This window comes from Takifugu rubripes, chromosome 11 (genome assembly GCF_901000725.2).
Source record: "Takifugu rubripes chromosome 11, fTakRub1.2, whole genome shotgun sequence".
In the NCBI taxonomy this organism is placed as follows: domain Eukaryota; kingdom Metazoa; phylum Chordata; class Actinopteri; order Tetraodontiformes; family Tetraodontidae; genus Takifugu; species Takifugu rubripes.
The window spans coordinates 14,623,715-14,642,309 of NC_042295.1; the positions used below are offsets into that span (position 1 = coordinate 14,623,715).

At 48.1% G+C, this 18,595-nt stretch overlaps 1 protein-coding gene across 3 annotated transcripts; it reads left to right on the forward strand.

The window, feature by feature from the left end:
- Positions 1-5: 5 nt before the first annotated feature.
- lrrc75a (leucine rich repeat containing 75A) lies at positions 6-18,026 on the forward strand. Of its 3 annotated transcripts, XM_011608734.2 has the most exons (6): positions 6-410; positions 678-1,088; positions 5,361-5,489; positions 7,654-7,766; positions 13,930-14,233; positions 14,336-18,026. In XM_011608734.2, the coding sequence occupies exons 2-6, from the start codon at positions 837-839 to the stop codon at positions 14,918-14,920; spliced, it is 1,383 nt and encodes a 460-aa protein (XP_011607036.1). In that variant the 5' UTR covers positions 6-410; positions 678-836; the 3' UTR covers positions 14,921-18,026. The 3 variants fall into 3 exon arrangements, with proteins under 3 accessions (XP_011607036.1, XP_011607035.1, XP_011607037.1); XM_011608733.2 differs by having other exon boundaries at positions 6-1,088; XM_011608735.2 differs by having other exon boundaries at positions 6-1,088; positions 13,930-14,203.
- The last annotated feature ends 569 nt before the right edge of the window (positions 18,027-18,595 follow it).

An 18,595-nucleotide genomic window follows, 5' to 3' on the forward strand; every position in this document is an offset into this window, starting at 1 on the left:
TCACCGAAGAGGGAGGACTTGCGCTCGCATGCATGCGCTGCGCGTCCCCGTACACTTGGACTGTGGATGGTATACATAATTCAGTCCCAGGAAGGAACACCCCGCTCGCCTGTGCTGCGCGTCGGAGCTGCGGGCCGGGCAGAGTTGTGGAGCCTCGCGCCGATGCGGATGTTTCCTGCTCCACGGATGAGAGATCAACCTTGGAGAAGGACGAACGCTGCCCTGGCGGCTGGTCGTGCATGACTTGGGAGGGAGGACAGGGGCTGAGAGGGGAGCGGTGGTCTTCGGGAGACGTAAACATTGCCATGCCCCGGTCCAAACAGCAGTTTGCTCCCTTCTCATCCTCCGATCCGGGACACCGACCTCTTCCTTAGCGGAGAGCAGGGCGACAGGACGGCGCTTGGGCGGAGGTAAATATTGTGGAGACGCGGGGAAGTTGTGTTTGGGATAGGAGGCTGCGGCGGGCCCCTGCGCGTGGCGGGCCCCTGCGTGCGGCGGGCGTCCTGCACCCTGATTGGTGTGTCCCTGTCCCTCGGCCATGCTGCAGGCAGCGTCCTCCGACCTGTTCCCTACTTGAGCTCCAGATCCCCCCGAAGCAGAGGACCCGTTCCACTCTCTGGGGTTTTTGGATCATCTTGGACTGACAGAATAATTCGTTATTTCTTCTGTTGAAACAGCTGCTTCCATGGCCGGCGCCCAAAGTTTGAACTTGTCTTGCTCGGACAGTTTCACATTTTGGGAGATGTGAACGGCCGCAAACATTTTAATGATCGAAGCGAATCCAAGAGCGATCCAGGCAGAACCAGTCGTGTTCCAGCTCACATCAAGCCAGCACCATGGGAGCCAAGCAGCCCAAGGGCCAGGAGCCTGCAGGGGCCAGCCCCCAGCACGGCTGGAAGCGAACGCCCACCAAGGAGCGGGGCGACATCCTGGCCTCCCTCATGCTAAAATCAGGGGACCGGCTGAGCCGCGGAGGCACGCCGCCGCCACCGTACCAGCGCCGCATCAGCATGATCCAGGAGATGATGGTGATGGCCAAGCAGGGGAAGCAGGATGAGGCCACAGAGATGCTGAAGACTCTCCGACAGGTAGCTGCAGGTCGTATGTGTCTGAGTAAAGTCCTCTATTTCCTGTTGACCTGTTAGTTATTCTGGCTAACGTAGACGCGAGTAAACCAAGCGTTGCTCATCAGAATCCAGCTTCTCTCGGCTTTTTGTAGCCCCACAGAGGCCTGGATCTGTCCTGCTCAGCTGGCTGCACTGGTACAGTGGGTCCAGACTGCTATGATGTAAAGTCTGCTTTCAGGACATCTGTAGCCTTTGGCTGCTGCTGCTCTGCTGCTGCTGCTGCTGTAGCTGCTGCTGCTGCTGCTGCTGCTGCTGCTGCTGCTGCTGCTGCTGCTGCTGCTGCTGCTGCTGCTGCTGTAGCTGCTGCTGCTCTGCTGCTGCTGCTGCTGCTGTAGCTGCTGCTGCTGCTGCTGCTCTGCTGCTGCTGCTGCTGCTCTGCTGCTGCTGCTGCTGCTGCTGTAGCTGCTGCTGCTGCTGCTCTGCTGCTGCTGCTGCTGTAGCTGCTGCTGCTGCTGCTGTAGCTGCTGCTGCTGCTGCTACTGCTGCTGCTGCTGCTCTGCTGCTGCTGCTGCTGCTGCTGTAGCTGCTGCTGCTGCTGTTCGCTGCTGTTGCTGCTGCTACTACTGCTGCTGCTCTGCTGCTGCTGCTGCTGCTGCTGTAGCTGCTGCTGCTGCTGCTGCTGTAGCTGCTGCTGCTGCTGCTGCTGCTGCTGCTGCTGCTGCTGCTGCTGCTGCTGCTGCTGCTGCTGCTGCTGTAAATCAGACAATATGGCAGAAAAGCCACCAGTTGAGCTGGGGGTTTTTGAGGCTCTGTAGAGAGCGGTGAGATCTGCACACAACAGGGACAAAAGACAGAAAAGTCAATCTAACGCAGATGCGAATGATGAAACGGGGAGTGGCTGGAAAAGATAACAAAGGAGGAGACAGATTTACAGGCTTTCATCGCCGCAGATAGTTTTGAATCAAATCTATATGGTGCCAGAATTCAATTATCATCCTATGACTCAGCCTCAGGGAGCAGAGCCTCCAGTTCATACACACACACACACACACACACACACACACACACACACAGTGTGTTGTCTAGCGGTGGAGATCTACATCTGTTCCTCTCTGTTACTATTATAGTTCTCCAATCAGTCCCATTTAGATGGTTAATCCATCAGTCAATGGGAAGCAGCGGAGCAAAACAAACAAGCTTAAAGATGAGGGACACCTCCGCATCCATCATGATTAAACAGGCTGCTGGGTTCATTTCTGTCACTGCTTGATGAAGCTGTGATACCCCAGCAGCTGCAGGAAACAGTCCTCAGCCTGGAAGCGGAGGCGCCGCGGTAAAAACAGCAGAGTAATTCTAGACTTGTTTTCATGCCGAGGTGCTTCCGTAAACTGGAAGTGATCACGGAAGAATGAGACGATGTAATCACACCGTGGGATGAGCATAGTTTAGCCTGAAATTAGCCTAAGTTTAGCCTGGATTCTATTTCTAATGAAATCAGATTACGCTGACGCTGCAGTTAAGTCAGTGATGAAATATGAAACTTTTATTTTATTGGTTTCTTTAGCAAAATCTTGTTTCTGAGCCTGTGTGTGTGTGTGTGTGTGTGTCCTCTGATAGCACCCAGTTTAAGCAGATCTTTACACAGTAAACAGTTACTACAGCTCAGCTGTGTATGATGAAAGGCTGAGGTCATGCTCGTCTGACCCCCGAAGGATTGTTCCTCGTGCACGAAGCGGAGGATAAAAGAATACGTGCGTTAGGGGAGATGTTGTTGTTAGCGTGCCCAGGCTCTGTGAGGCGGATGAGTTGAAAACAAGGTAACGCAGGTTGAATATCTGCTTTGGTTTCCGTGCACAGAAACACAATTTGATTGTATCAAAGGTGGAGTGATCTTGGAGGAGGTCTTCCTCTTCCAGGAAATCGGTGGGTCGAGCCAAGAAACGTGAAATTCAACCCTTTTTTTTGTTTGGTTCTTTTTTTATCCCAGCATCATTTACTAGCCTCTTGACTTTTCTTCTCCTCCTCTCCTCTCATCGATCCGTCACCATCTCTTAATGAAACCACCAGAAAAGACAGAAAGACACCGGAGAGGAGGGAAAAAATGTCAAAAAAGCTCATTTGTAGAAGCCGGTTCTCCAGGTTCTTCCCCGTGTTGCCCGGAAACGGCAGTAATGACTGCGGGGTTCAGAATAATCGTTGATTAATCAAGCCAGAGCTCTGTTAGGAACTAATGGGGAGTCCACCACGTTAATCACTACCCTTCAATTAAATGGAAGTAAAGCTATCCACTTCCTGCAGGGCTCCTCCTAAATTACTTTCTAAGGTATCTAAACACTGTGTGCGCAGGTAAATGCTGATGTCACAACATCATAAAACTCTATCATGCATCTCTCTGAACTTTAGACCAACCAAAATTGATTTTGTGTGCAGCTACAGTTGTTAGCAGCTAGTAGCGGTTACCAGAGCGACCATGAGTTCTAATCATCCACATGGTTGAGGCTGTTTTTGTCACATTATTATCACTGATGAAGGTGTTGTGTCTCCATCTTTGTGCGCGCTCACGTTAACGTCACCACCCTCCGCGCTCACCTGCTGGGTCGAGCACTTCTTCTTTGCTTTTATCCCCTTTTTTTTCAGGATCAGCGCCTTGTTGTGAACGGGTTAATTCATAAACTCCAATTCCTTCACCTGTTCGGGTTCAGTTGGAGCCAGCTCAAAGATTAATGTCTGTTCCCTGTTGATTTATTTGCACACCAGCTCCTTTCCCCTCATCACGCTGCAGTCTGCCTCATCCTCACGCTGCCGTCATCTCTGTCCCTTCAGATGTTTTGCTGCCATCTCATTTCTAATAGCAGATGCTTTTATTTTTAATTGATCATTATATGTTGCTGCACGTTGGAAATGAAGCCGGTCATGCGTCTCTCCGGTGCTGGCGGCCATCAGGCAACGCCAGAACGGCCTCTGTGACGCAAGAGTGTAGCAGCAGTTCGTGTGTGTGTGTGTGTGTGTGTGTGTGTGTGTGTCACTCAGGCAAAGCTCCTGCCATTATTCACCTCCCCTCCGATGCAAAGCAGTCTGAGAAGCTCCGTGAGTCATGCTCTCCTGTAGGAGCCCGAGCGTCTCTCTCGTCTCTCCTCGTCGCCACTTAACTGGCTGTGAATGGTGCACACAAACAAACACGGAGACACCAAAATATATCTGCGGGCATCTTCCGACTGACGTGCATGCTGCTGGAAAATGTTTCAAGCCCACCGGAATTAGCGGAGAGAGCAGTGACGCGGAGACAAAACGGGCCCGTTACGCAACGCGCGTTGGACGAGCGCGTGTCTTGATTGTGCACGTCGGGAGTGTGTTTTATCATCAGGAAAGTGTTGTTATTACAGAGCAATTAGAGTAAAAGGCTGCACAAACTGCCCAGCTGTTATTACTGATGGCACCATTAATGCCGGCCCTCCATCACTGACCAGAAACGGGAAGATTTCCCGGTTTTGTAATGAAAAATGAGCAGGACAACAACACAATGGTTGAAACATTAACCTACACTAAGAGAGAATCTCTCTGAGATCTTGCTGCCCCCCGCCTGTACTGTAAATAGGGAGGTGGGGGCCTCCAGGGATCGGACTTGTTTTGGGTTGTTATCTGTAGAGCGATTCGTCTCCGACTCGCTGTTTTGCTCCTCAAACCATCGTTTTCTTTCTTCGTGGCCGAGCGGCCGATGTTGCTGACAGGGGCCGGGTAGAGCTACAGCAGGAGCACCCCAGCCTCAGCGAGCCCCCGCTTCCTGTCCCCCAGCCATCAGTTTGCTGCTTCAATAGTTCATTTATGGCTGAGTTTAATCCCAGCTGCCGTGATGGAGAGATAATGGATGGAGAGATATTCGCCTCGTCTGTCGCTGCTCAGAATGTTGCTCCCGATCAGCCCATACCCCCACAATAGGAAGGATGGAGCCGTTTTACCCCACTCTTAAAGCAACTTAACTGTGCTCTGAGCCCCCCCACCCCGACTCTGGGTGTGTTTTTCAAGTCCACATTCATGTCGACTTTAACAGGTTCAGGCACCGCCGGCTCTCGTGAAGTTTGAGGCTTCTTAGACAGACGGACAACAGAGACCATGAAAACAGCTTTGATGTTGCGCTTTGAGGGGTTTACGAAGCAAAATAACATCTTTGTGACGCGCTCAAAAGAAGAAAATGTTCCCTTTATTTGTTGCTTTTGTGACTCCAAACGGTGCGTTTTCAGGTGGGTGCGAGGATATGATGTTTTCTTGTGTGTGTGTGTGTGTGTGTGTGTGTAGGACTTGGGGATGGAGTCGACGTCTCTGGATGATGTGCTGTACCGTTACGCCAGCTTCAGAAACCTGGTTGACCCAATCACGCATGACCTGATTATCAGCCTGGCACGATATGTCCACTGCCCAAAGACGGTAGGACACACACACACACACACACACACACACACACACACACACACACACACACACACGGCTGATGACTTCCTGACTCATTTCTTCAGACACAGTTAGACCCGTGCAGGGCTCTGCGTGGCCATGAAGCCTGTCTGTTAGCTGCGCGGTGCTATTTGCCATTGAGGTAAAGAGAGGGGGAGGCAGCCATGCGAGATAAATAATGGAGGACGGAGGGATGGCGCGATACAAAAGAGGAGAAGAATTAAAAGCCCTGACGTGCACTAGCAGCACGGTGAAATGTGAGCCTTCCCCTCAGTGTTGTCGGTGCCAACATTTCAAATCTATAGTATCATAAATAATGCATTATTATCTCTCTGAGATGTCAGTCGTAGCCCCTGGTTGAACTCAAGCGTGATCAGAATTTAGAGGTTAAGTCTTTTAAATATTAAATGAAATGTTTGAGTGTTATTAATAAGTTTCCCAGAATGCTTTGTCGATGCGCAGGGCCCGATCCCTGCGGAGGCTCTCGGCGCGTACCTGAGCTAGAGGAAATCGATAGAGAGGGTTTTGTTTTTGGTTCACGGGGGGTCGAGGCCGACAGGAATAGAACCAGAAGGGCAGAAGCAGCGGAGGTGCTGCTGATGCGTGAGGAGAGGAAACAGGACGGCTGCGTCTCCGTCCGCTTTGTCTGCTGCCATTTATGAATTCGATGCTGGAAGGTGGAGGTGGTCTCCTTAGGTATGAGGTCGCCAGATTAGCTGGGATCAGGTCCAGAATCCCACATCCCTGATCCCGATGGAAGGATGGAGAGAGAAAGCTGCCAGCAGAGCAGCCCCACTGAGAGCTCATTTCCCTCTTGACAAGTTGCGTTCGCACCACTGTCAGAAACTGTGAAGTTCTGCAGGCCAACCCGACGGCACCGTCTTGTCTCACGAGCGTGGGCCCAACGTGCCTCTCCCAGTATGGAAGCCTGATCCTGATCCACCTGGGAAACGTTGAAACGGTTTCAACAGTGAAAAGAGAAACGGCCGCAACATTTATCAGCCGGTCCATCTTAGCTTTCCTGTCGCGTATCCGGACATCAGTGTCCATGGAGACTGAGTTCGTCTCCACTCGTAACAGCAGGCAAAGTGCTTCCCTCCGGAAGATCAGAGCCCCACCTCTGATTCTGAGTCAGCCGTCAGCCCGCTGGGAAGCGTCACGTCTTTCGGCTGGATGTGGGAACGCTCCGGTGGGTGGAGGGCGCGGAGAGATAAACAAGAAGGAGACGGCGAGAAGAGAGGTCATGGGTTCTCTGGAGACGGCAAAGATTGGTGGATGTGTCAATAATGAGGGGGAGGGGGGGGGCACCGCCCTGGTGGACTCCATCGCTCCCCCGTTCACTTCCGTTTAAAAGATTCATGCTGCATTTACTTACATTACCATGAATCAATACAAAACACATCAATACCTTTCAGCCACAGACTGATTAGAAGCAGCCACAGCGATTTGTAGCCGCATTTCTCGAAGAAAAAAAGAACAGTCCTCAAACTCGCTTTCTTTCTTTTCGATTGGAGCGTTTAATGCACCTTTGATGACTCTTAAAAGGTGTAAAAAGTGTCCATAAATGCCACTGAGAAGAGGTAATTGTTCCGCCGTCCACCTGCAGAGCTTTAACAGTATGTGTTGATGTCACGCCTTCTCCTCGCCATCTGTTCGGGACCACGCGCCCCTGCACAACCCGACTCTCTCACTACCGTGCGTTTGAATCTGGACGGCGGTCTGACGCGTGTTCTGAGGCCCAAAGCCAGCCGTTATGGTGCCAGAAACTGAGTCAGAAACGAACATGTCAGACACTTCTGAATCCCTCCCATTTGGCGTCACAGCCATTTACATGCGAGGTCTTTGCTGGCGGCCTTGAACGTGTCCTCCAGGCTTCCTCCTGTCCTCCTCACCTGAAACCCTCCAGGATTAGGGGCGAGGAGCCGCTCGCAGATGCACCGACCAGTTGCCTGCATAACAAGTCCTTTCGTTTGTTGCTAACACGCGCAAGCAGCTAACTAGCGACCGGCTTTCACAGACCAGGAGGCAGAGAAATGATTGAATCGGCGAGATGTAAAAACAAAACAACCTCAGTTCGAATGTTCTTTCTCTGTCACTGGGTTTGGCTGATATTTTGTGGTTGTGTGTCTGTGGCGAACAGGAGGGCGACTCTCTCGGAGCGATGGAGAAGGTTTGTCGTCAGCTGACGTATCACCTCAGCCCCCACTCTCAGTGGAGGAGACAGGGTCTGCTGAAGAGGAAACCTCAGGCCTGGTGAGTGTGTGTGTGTGTGTGTGTGTGTGTGTGTGCGTGCTCGCCTCTGTGTTTTGTTATTATCTCAGTGTGTCACCAGTGTGTCGTCGTCGACCGTCCGTGTGGATGCCATGGAAAAATCCACTTCCATCTCTGTTTTCTCCCTCCATCGTATCGACTTTGCCGTCGCATTGAATTTGTTGTCCGTGACAACGCAATTTTAGTGTTTATTACAGAAAATTAAAATGGCCCTTAATTTAGAGCATCCACGAACTCCTGTTACATGCAGACGTTGGTGCTTTTAGCATCACCATGTAGCTTATATTAGCTGTTATGCTAAATGACGCTGGGATCGTTTCTCTGATCACTGTGGGTTTGACCTCTGAGGTGAATCCCAGTGGGAGCAGAGGGTGGAAAACATCATTGTAGCGGAGCACATTTAGCCCTCTCTCATTTAGGAGTTAATGACAGCGGGAGATGAAAATGAAATGAGCCTATTTGAAAAGGGGGTTTGGATTAAATCAGCGCCTCGAAGTAGCCTGAGATTTAGACTATAAAACTGCAAAAGAGTTGGCAAAAGCTCCTCGTTTACTCAGCATGGGAGAGATGAGATTGAATCAGCTTTTTTTCATGATCATTCACACACACACACACACACACTGGATCCATCATTTTAGAGTCATGGAATTAGCCCGATCCTGAAAAAATCCTTCTAGGTGCCTGAAAACAATTAGGAAAAGATGCGCTGGCTCCGAATACTCCACTTTGCTTACTTAAACAGATATTTTTGGACGAACCCGGGTCGAATGGCTCTGCAGCTTCTTTGAGGCAGGATTTTTGTCCCATGAGGGCGGAGTTGCTACAAACCCCCCTACGGGCAATGATTTTAATCACAAAAAACATGAATGTGTGTTTAAATCAGAGTACGATGGGAAAATTGCCGGAACTTCCCTCCAGCCAGTGGCCATCAGACCAAAGCACACTTCATCTGACGTGTAATTAGGAGCTGCTGCTGTTAAACCGAGAGCACCTAACTGGAAGTCAGCCAGCGCGTGCAGGCAGGTCCATCCTTGTCTTTCCAAGACGTGTGGTTGTGCGCGCGGACCGGTGGGGAAAAACAGGATTAATCAGGCTTTCTGTTGGAGTCTGGCTGCTTAACAACGGCCCCTTTCAGCGATTTTAGAAAGTCTGCTGAGCGCTCTGAACTGAGGCGGCTGAACGTGCGCCGCCGCCGCGGCAGACGGGATTTTACTCTGACAGCCGAGGTTTATACCTGCAGGGATAATCGGCGTTCCCTGTGCTGCTGTCGACACACAAGGACGGGCCGCGTCTCTGAAAAGATATGCATTTAATCTTCAGCTGACATATATGGCGAGCGAGCCCCGAGCGTCTCGCTCGCGGGTATTTTTTGATCGTGTGCGGTTTCAGAGCATCAGGAAAACCAGACCTCCCTCTAAACCAGAATAAACAGGCTTGAGGTCTTAATGATTTGACCCCTGGCTCCCGTCTGGCCGAGCACATGCACAAATGGCCTCCTGCTGTCTCTGGTCCTCCGGTTCTGCTGTCTGCCGCCTGCCGACCAGCACCGGCTCTGCTCAACGCTGCCACAGGTTTACCTGCCGCCTCCCAGCGTCACAGCAGAGGGGAAGGTCAAGGACGACCAGAGATTTGAAAGAGGGCTTAAACTGGGAAGAAACGGACCGTTCCGATAAGCTGAGGAGCCGGCCTGGTTTGAGTGACAGCCAGAGGGAGCTGAAGCTGTTCCATGGAGCCATTGATTTGCAATTTGGAGCCTTTCATATTGAATCACTGCTGCTTTTGCTGCAATCATCTCGCAGGCATGTATTTAAATTAGTCAGGAGGAAGCACTGGGGGGGGGGGGGGGGGGGGGGGGGTCACACGTGGGCCACAATATGGTGACGAGGGAGTTTACAGAGAGGCGTGCTGATGCAGAGCAGCGGAAGCAGAAAATGCTGCCTATAAATGGAATAACTGGCAAAAATTCACTCTTACAGCAGCAAAAGAGATGCCAGAATAGAATAAATTATCAATAAAACGGGCAGGAAACACACTTTCCTCTTGATTTGATGGCGCGGCTTCACCTTTCCTCTTAGTTCCCCCCCCCCCACACTTACTGGTGAAAAGCCCGCCTAATGTCTATGGTTCCTCAGCTGATTTGTTTCCAGAGACGTTTGATGATTTGACGTGCAGCTTTCTTCAGGGAGAGGCTGTTTCATTCCTCACAAAGCAGGCAGACCTGTATTATTGTGCACATAAAAGCTGGCTATTTATGATCACTGATGATTTCCCCCCACTTTGAAAGATCTGTTCCCGTTTCCTTGGCAGTGTTTTACTCCCCTCTGTTGGCTTCCTGTGAAAGTTTGCATCAGTCTCACACTAGCAATGCAGACAACAGCTTGGTTAAGGTCTTGAGGAACGAGGCTTTGTTCTCTCGGGTTGATCGAAAGCTTCTCTCTCACAGACAGAGGAAAAAGCCTCCGCTTCCCCTCACTGAGCAGCGATGCCCCCCCCCAACAACCGTGTCCTCACACCGACGCAACAGGAAAACAATGAAAGACCCGATTCTATAAATATATGGGATTATGTCAGAACCTTTGGCGATGCCGCACCGGTAAAAGAAGAAAAATCCAGTTAAAAGAGTGACTGAAGCAGGTTTCACCTGTGTAAATGTAATGATTCACGCTCAGAGGGCCCAGGAAATGTTTTTCTGCTCCTGCAGCCTGGTGCAGCACCTCTTTCTCCTCCCTTTAGCACATCGCGAGGAGATGAAAGGCAATACTGACCTTATAAGAACCAAATACTCGTCTGATCTGCAAGGAAAAATTCAAATGTGACCTTTGTCTGTGTCCGTCGTTTGCATGAAGCTCCCTGCTGTGTGGTGACCTATAGGTCAGCTGCTTTACATGCAGCAGCATGGCCGAATATAAATACAGGTGTGCATGAAACAGATATAATTAAGGCCGGTGGGGTACATTTCCATCTCTCCCCCGTTCGCTGCAAAACTGTCCTTTTTTTTCTCCCCTTGCTTCACTGTGACTCATGTTTATTCCCAGCAGACCGGTGACCTGTTGTAGCTGTGTGGATAATTGGGGATTATTATCCTGGGCTACAGCTTGACTGTGGAAAAAGACACATTGTAGATAAAATTGATGATTGCTCTCTGTGTATTTTAACTGAATAGAGCAGGATAATGACAAATACTGCAGCAATGAACTGACCTTATGTAAATAATGGTGTTCTGTGCCCACAATCATGACAAACATGTTTAGTTTTAGTCATAATTGCGTGTCGATGTTAAAAAATGTTGTTGAAATTCTGGCCACAAGGGGGCGGAAGATACTCCAAGACGCGGCGATCCAGCATGGCGTCCATGTACGTCACGACAGGGAACGCAACATCGCTAAGCAGACTCTGGAGTCGCAGTGTCCCGTTGCACCATCTTTGAATCACAATCAGATGGATCGAGGAGTTGATCGACGGTCAATGAACTGACACTCCAGGTCTGTAAATGAGGAACATTGATTTTCCAATACGGAGAACAAGGTCCTGCTGGAACAGCTGGAGTCTCGGCACAATTCTCACCTTTTACGGCGTATTTACGCATATGCAAAGCTGACGACGAGATAACACTTTCTGGCTGGCGGGCGAGGGCTGAAAGGGGGCGGGGGGGAGTGGGTGGTGGAGCTGCTATTCAGGAAACTGACATTTTCGGGGATGAGATATGAAATCCGAGCCACGATGAGGTCACCTAATCTTCGTAGAGATTACATTTCCGGGGCTAAGTGAAGCGATAGCTTATGACTCGCATTGTAATATGTCATTGGCGTGTCGGAGGCGCGTCTCCAATCAGGCAGCATGGGAACATTAGGTCAGATCGATCCTATTTCATCCAATGAAGAGCGACAGATTGTGAAATGCTCCATTTAGCTCTCTTTTAAGGGACCACAGGTGACCCGACACCATAATCTGGATTATTCGGAGGCAACCGGAAACTAAATCACTTAAATGTTGAATTTTTTCTGTCAACCCCCGCTGGTCCTCAAAACCAGAAATACCCGGGTCTAGAAGGAAGGAGGTGTCTCTGTGTATCGTGGGATTCTGGTGTGCAGCCAATGACATCGCGAGCTCTGCCAGCGAATCATCTGCTCTGGATTTGCACTAGTTTTTGGCCTTTTTGTTTGTTGCTTTAAACTGGAAAGGGCCGAGAGCTTTGGAAGGAGGGTGGAATCTTTATCAGGCCCTATAGAAGTGGGGGAGGGCTGAAGCATGACACACTAGGCCGGAAATATTCCCCCACGTTTGTTTGCTGTCAGTAAAAGGCTTAAGACTGGGTGCAGCTGCGGCACGAGAGAAGACTGAGCTGTTGAAGATTAGATCAGCAGTCTCGACGCACACGTAGCGGAGAGGGAGGAAACGGGATGTTGCATTTAGTTTGGTCAGGGGAAGAACTGCAAACCCTCCAGGGCCTCTGCGGGAAGAGCTTTCACGGTTTTGCGCCACTGATCCAGCAGACCGGAAGGTCCTGAAGGTGCACTCGTGCTCACAGCGCGTTTCCAGAAGCCAACATTTGTTAAAAATCCACTCAACAAGCCTGAAACAGTCAGTGTTTCAGATCTAAACGGCCTAAAAACCTGCATTTTGAACTCTTCCATGTTTGGCGGTGGTTGCCGATGGTTACGATCTATATCCTCAGACATTAGACGCGTGGCTTTGTTGCGGGTTATTTACTGCCGCGTGTCCCTGGGTGATTAAGTCTTCGTTAAGCTCGGGCATTAACTACAATATGCTGCGTCAACAAGAAAACACTCGTAGCTCAACATCCCAGCACCAACCGGGACTGAGATTAGTGGGTGTAAAAATCAATGCATTGATAAATGTAGGGAAATCGCACATATATATGCACCGTACGACATCGCCAGGCAACATTAATGTCAGCGTGTTTTTAGTCTTTAAGTCTAAACTGAATGAGACGCGTGTTGGTTTGGTTAGATACTGCAGATCTCTGTAAGACATTCTTGACGAGCTAAATTTGCCCCCTGTTCCCTGCTCAACTTTAGCTGCCCCAGGCTACATTCTCCCGCAGTCCCTTTGGAATGGAAGTTCAGCTGTCCGCTGACAACAATGGGTAAATCCCACAGTCTGCCCTGCGTTTGCCTGTGAGTAAATCTGCAGCTTTGTGAGCAGATTTACTGACAGTAGCTTCATAAATCAACCATTGTGCCTCCGATTTAACGTTGGATCAGTGTTTAAAAATGGCCTTTGCCCTCGTATTCAGCGCACATGACCAGTTTAACCCTAATATCTAGACTGGAAAAGTTCACCTTCCCATCTTATTTGTGAATCAGACCCCAGGTTTCGCCCTTTGTGCCTCGCTTGCTTAATTCCCTGGCATTTCATAGGGTTTGTTCTCAGCACAGACAGAGTCGGAGAGTATATACTGTATGTGTTTTGCTTTCGGCTGACATTTTTATTCCCCAACGATTAGTTTCTCAAGCCTTTAATCTCCCCAGAGTCTGTCTGTCGCGCGTGTACCTCCAGAGCTTTCTTCAGCTGCGCTGTTGGTGCCGTGCTGTTGATGCGGTTCCCGTTAGCAGTGCACGGTCCAAACGATGTGAACATTTTAACTGATACATTGCCTCCATGTTTTTGATTTATTCCCCTACGGTAGAGGATCTCGCTGCGCTCGGTTTTGAGATGCGGGTCCAGATTGTGGCGAGGAAACAAAATGTTGCGTCTAATTAGATTCTCGTCTACCCCCTGTATTAAACAATGCTGCAGATTACTGCTGTTAATGATAAATAAATCACGTGGAATGTATCATCTTGGGCATGTCGAGTAGTTTTGCATGTGTGTTGACAGTTGCTATGGAGACGAGTCATCCTTCCATCTGAGCCAGCTGTGTGTTTGGCATGAATTGCATTAACACCTGCAAACAACCTGCAACACAGGTTGTTTTCTTCTCCACGGGTCCCCTGCAGGGCACCGGGAAAACAGATATATGCTTCAATATGTTTCAGCACCTGTTTGAGACGACATTTTTGCTATTTCACACACCCTTGAAGCAATACTGTCGTCATGAGGTGTGAACTGATGGACCACGTCACGGACTCCCTTAAAATGAAAGGTGTCGTCTCGCTCCATATGATCCTCCGTCTGACTTCAGTTTAAAGGCGGTGCTGTCGGGCCCTCTGTCCAGCGGAACCTTGGATCTGTCCGGTATCCCGTTGACAGCCCGCGACATGGAGCGTCTCTGCGCCTACCTGCAACGCCACGCTTCCACCGTGGTCAGTCTGGAGCTGGGCTTCACAGAGCTGACGGACGAGGCGTTCCTCCTGCTGCTGCCCACGCTGGCCGCCCTGCCACACCTGGAGACCCTGGCGCTGAATGGAAACAGGCTGACTAGAACCATTTTGAAGGAATTGACTGATGCCCTGAAGGTCAGGAATTCCAATGTTTTTGAATTGAAGGTATTTTCTTATAATCAAGACTACAATTCCAAATCTAATGCTCAAAGTATTTAAAGCAGGCATCAAGGACGTATCTTCTCATGTTTGTGTCTTTATTCCCAGGATCCAGGCAGCTTTCCAAGCGTAACCTGGATCGACCTGGGCAACAACGTGGACATCTTCTCCCTGCCGCAACCTTTCCTGGTCAGCCTGAGGAAACGCTGCCCCAAGCAGGGAAACCTGCCAACCATCCTGGAGTTTGGAGAGAGCCAGGCCAGCGACGCCCCCGAGAGACTGAAGGGCCTCGGGGAAGACGAGGAGACGGATGACACCAACCAGACGGAGAGCATGGGTGAGCTCCGGTCAGAGGTGGAGGAAGAGCTGGATGGAGAGATGGAGATAGAAGAGATGATGGAGGAGCTGCTGGACTTCGACAGGGAGGTGCAGGGGAAGGAGGACGAGGAGGAAAGCATGTGGACCCTTGGGGATAACAGGAAGGAGGTGGGGAGGAAACAGGAGACACAGAGGCGCGAGCAGTCGTCCGGGAGGAGGGCGGCAATGGTGGAGGACGAGGACGACACAAACAGTCACTCCTCCCAGCCGTCCTGCTCCAGCCAGTCGCAACACTCGCGCGGAGCTGTGGAGCCGGTTAAAGCGGAGGGGGACGACCTGGACGAGGTGACCGACCAATCAGAACACTTGACCTGATTGTCGCTTTTGCTGCTCTGCTTATGTTTCCCCTCACGTGTGACCCCGCAGAGGCTAACAGTCTTCAAGCCGAAAAAGGCTGTAGTGGAAAGATGCGGTCCACTCGAAGGTGCCGCTCCACACGCGAGTCGCAGCTAAACACAGGTGACCCTAAAGAGAGGCCTGTTATATCAAAACTATCTGTCGTTTAAAGCATAAACAAGTGCAGAATGCTAATGAATCGGTGTCTAAATAACTATATTATATGAGGATTATATGTAGATTATGTTCAGGTATTTTCCTGGCTAAGCCCACATGTGCCTCATGATGTGCCCAAAAGCGTTGAGATATAAAAGCCAGAGGCCCTTAAACCTTGTAAAGATTGTTTATGCCAAAAAATCTGAAGTGGAAATTAAAAGTATCTTTCCTCCCACGGTCAGGAGAAGGGAGGTGGATGCAGGCGGAGGCAGACAGTAATCAAACGCCAACAGATCTGTGGAACTCAGTTAGAAAAGACATGATTGCATGCTGCTTTAGTGGAAAAGAAATGACACCAGTCAGCTCGACTTTAACTAAATAAACAACCCCACAATGATGCAGTAAAACACGACTGACAGTTAGAAGTGAAAGTCCTCTCAAAGGCTTCAGGGGCGGAGTGATAAGCTGATTGCCATGAGTCCCAAAGCAAAATGCTGCCTCCTGAATTATTTAGTAGCCTTTATTCAAAATCCAGGTCATGTTCTGCTTCATGCTACTTCTACGCTAGTCGCATTCAGTGCTGCATTAATGCACGTTGGGGTTATGATCGCATCAGTCATGGTGTGTGCTGGGTTCCAACAGAACCATCGCAGTACGTAGCTCTCACCCAGCCTTTCCACGCTTGTGTCGCACCTCGGAAACCTTTATACTGTTATACCGTTTGTACAGACTGTGTATTGTTTTTAACCTGTGCAGGGCCAGTTGATTTGACTGTAGATTATATTTTTAATGAGGAATTTTAATTTGAAGTCAGGCATCCAGGTGTTGTTTTTAAGCAATATTACACATTGATAAGACTTTAATCTGTGTGGTTTTATTAGTACAGACACGTATAAAAGCAAACGTTATCATTAAGCAGTTAAAAGTGGACGAAACAAACACGTTGTATATAATGTACCTCTTTATAGACTTCTGCACCCGTGGAGTGGAGCTGTAAACGTGTCTGGCATCATGATGGAAGACCTTTACTGATGCTTGTAGCCACAGCACACGAAGCCAAAGTTCATTAAAATTCACCCATTTCTTCATTAGTTTTGCTTCTAGCAGTGGTGCCTCATGTCATTAATGAGGAGTTTTTAGAAAATGGACAGCCCGCAGCGCCGTCGGCGTGCTTTCTGGGCCGCAGCTTATAACCCCACTCACGTCACGAAGTCTTGCAAAAAGCAAATCTATAATCCAGCATCACATGGTTGTCTGGCCAGCCGAGGACGGCGTTGGTAAAACTCCCCGTGTGCCGTAGCTGTGGATGCAACCTTGTGCTTAAATAGCTGCCCGTGAAGCAGTGGTGCATTATAATAGTGCTTTTATTGTTGGCTTGACCATTGGAAGAGCTTCACAGTGTAAGTTTAGCTTCCGCACACGCTCAGAATCCTTCCTCATACATGTCAGGACGGGATTTTGGCTGCAGAATAAAGGTGTCGACCCACCAACCCGGCAAAAGCTTCTTAAGAGTTAAAGTTGGGGATCTGTAAAAGAAAAACACCAGCAAAAACTATTTGATGCCTATGTGTGCTATCTTTATTAATTAGTAAAATATTAAAATTCACCTTCATTTTATTTTTGTGTTTACAAAAAAGTGAACATGGTGAGTTTAAAACAAGAATATTGACACCCAGTTGAGTTCCCTCCGTCCATTATGTACAACTGCCAATCTGGGGCTGAGATTAAAAAAATGACCTTAACATGAATAAATTCATGAATAAATGAAAAAAAAAAGAGAAAACCATGCATTTAAATGTAACTTTACACTGCTTTCCTTGACTTAAAGATGTCTGAAAACACAATTTAGCCTTAAAATTCTCCAAAAATTGAGTCAAGCGATTATTTTTTCGGAATGATCATATTTCTTTTGAATAAACTTATTTAAGTAGCTGACAAACAGACACAATGGGCCGTGGAGAGGAACTTCCCTTTAATCTACCTTCACAATAAGCTTTCCAAGCTTTTTCCTTCCAAAGTCAATTGTACAAATGATGTTGAACCCTTTAAAGCAGATTGTTTATAGACAATAATGAGCCAATAATGAAGGATTGTCCTTAAATTCAGCCCTTCAGCAGTTGCAGCCATCAGTCAGCAGGAAAAATGTCAGCTAGTGATAATCATGCGGTCTAGACAGACTCTGACGAGAGCATTTATATACATCACCGTCAATCTTTAGCTTTATTTTCAAGAGTGCTCGACTCACTGCACGTGACCTGAAGTTCATCCAAGCTGATTATTCTCAGGTTTTCTGTTTAATGCTGTTGCGTAACTCTTTTATTCTGCAGAAAGAAAGGCGCCGATGGCAGAATTCTTTTACGTGCGTACGCCTTTCTAATATGTCTCTGCGTTTATCTTGATGTTGCTTTAAGTCCGACATGTTCGAAAGAGATTCTCTGTTCACCCAGGAAAAGACCCTGAAATTGATTAACTCCACAAAAGCAAACACCCCTAAAATTGTTTATTTAAAAAAAAGCTGATTATTAAATCATCGCATAGAGTGCAAATGATAAATACCAGTGTCTTTGTTGCTTTCGCAATATTAATGAAACGGTGTCTAATTTTTCACTTTCAGTGGACACATCAGTCATTTAAAATGTAGCTGCATATCTTTGTATAGTGATGCAGGCAGAATAATCTCTTTAGTAAAGAATTGTTTGTTTGGGACACATGGGAAAAAGAGTATCTAATGATGTAAAGATGCTAAAATCTGTCCTAATTGACTGTAAAGTGTCAGCGTGCAGATCTACGAGGATCGTCTGTAGCATTGTGGGACTTTTCTTTCTGCAGGGGTCTGTTACGTCAGCTCACTGGATTTGTATTATTGTTCTTGTGTCGTTTCTTTCTCTGCGTAATTATTTGATGATTTTTTTTTCATGGCATTTTTTTTTAAAACACAGTGGAATGGTATGTGTTTTCATTTACAGATAAAAATTGTGAAAGGTGTAATTTTCTTGTAAAGAACTGATCCTATATAATAAATGATATTACTTCCAATGTTTTGTTACAGTTTTAAGTAAAAGTAAAGTTAGATCAAACATATATAAGTAATAAGTATACATGTGTTACTAACAGTGTGGATTTGCCTGTTTATCATAAGAGTAAGCCTTTTTATAAAAAAAAAAAGGTTTCATTTAAGTCTTGATTAGATACAGTACTTGTAGAACTGTATAAAGCTTAATAAGATGGAGATGCTAGTCAGGAATTTAGTTTAAAGAAACAATGCACTGGATGCACTGCAAAATTAATAAATACACATATTTTCATGCTTTATGTCAAATGACATGTGACTGACATCTAACGGCGACATTTGCAAGATGCAACCACGTTTTCCTTTCTCAAATTGTTCAGATAGCCGCGTGTGTATATAAATGATTCTGAGTAACATCGGTGAGTGATATCGTGATATATTTGTACCAAAATGATAATTAATGCACATTTCATCTGCTGCAATAAGCA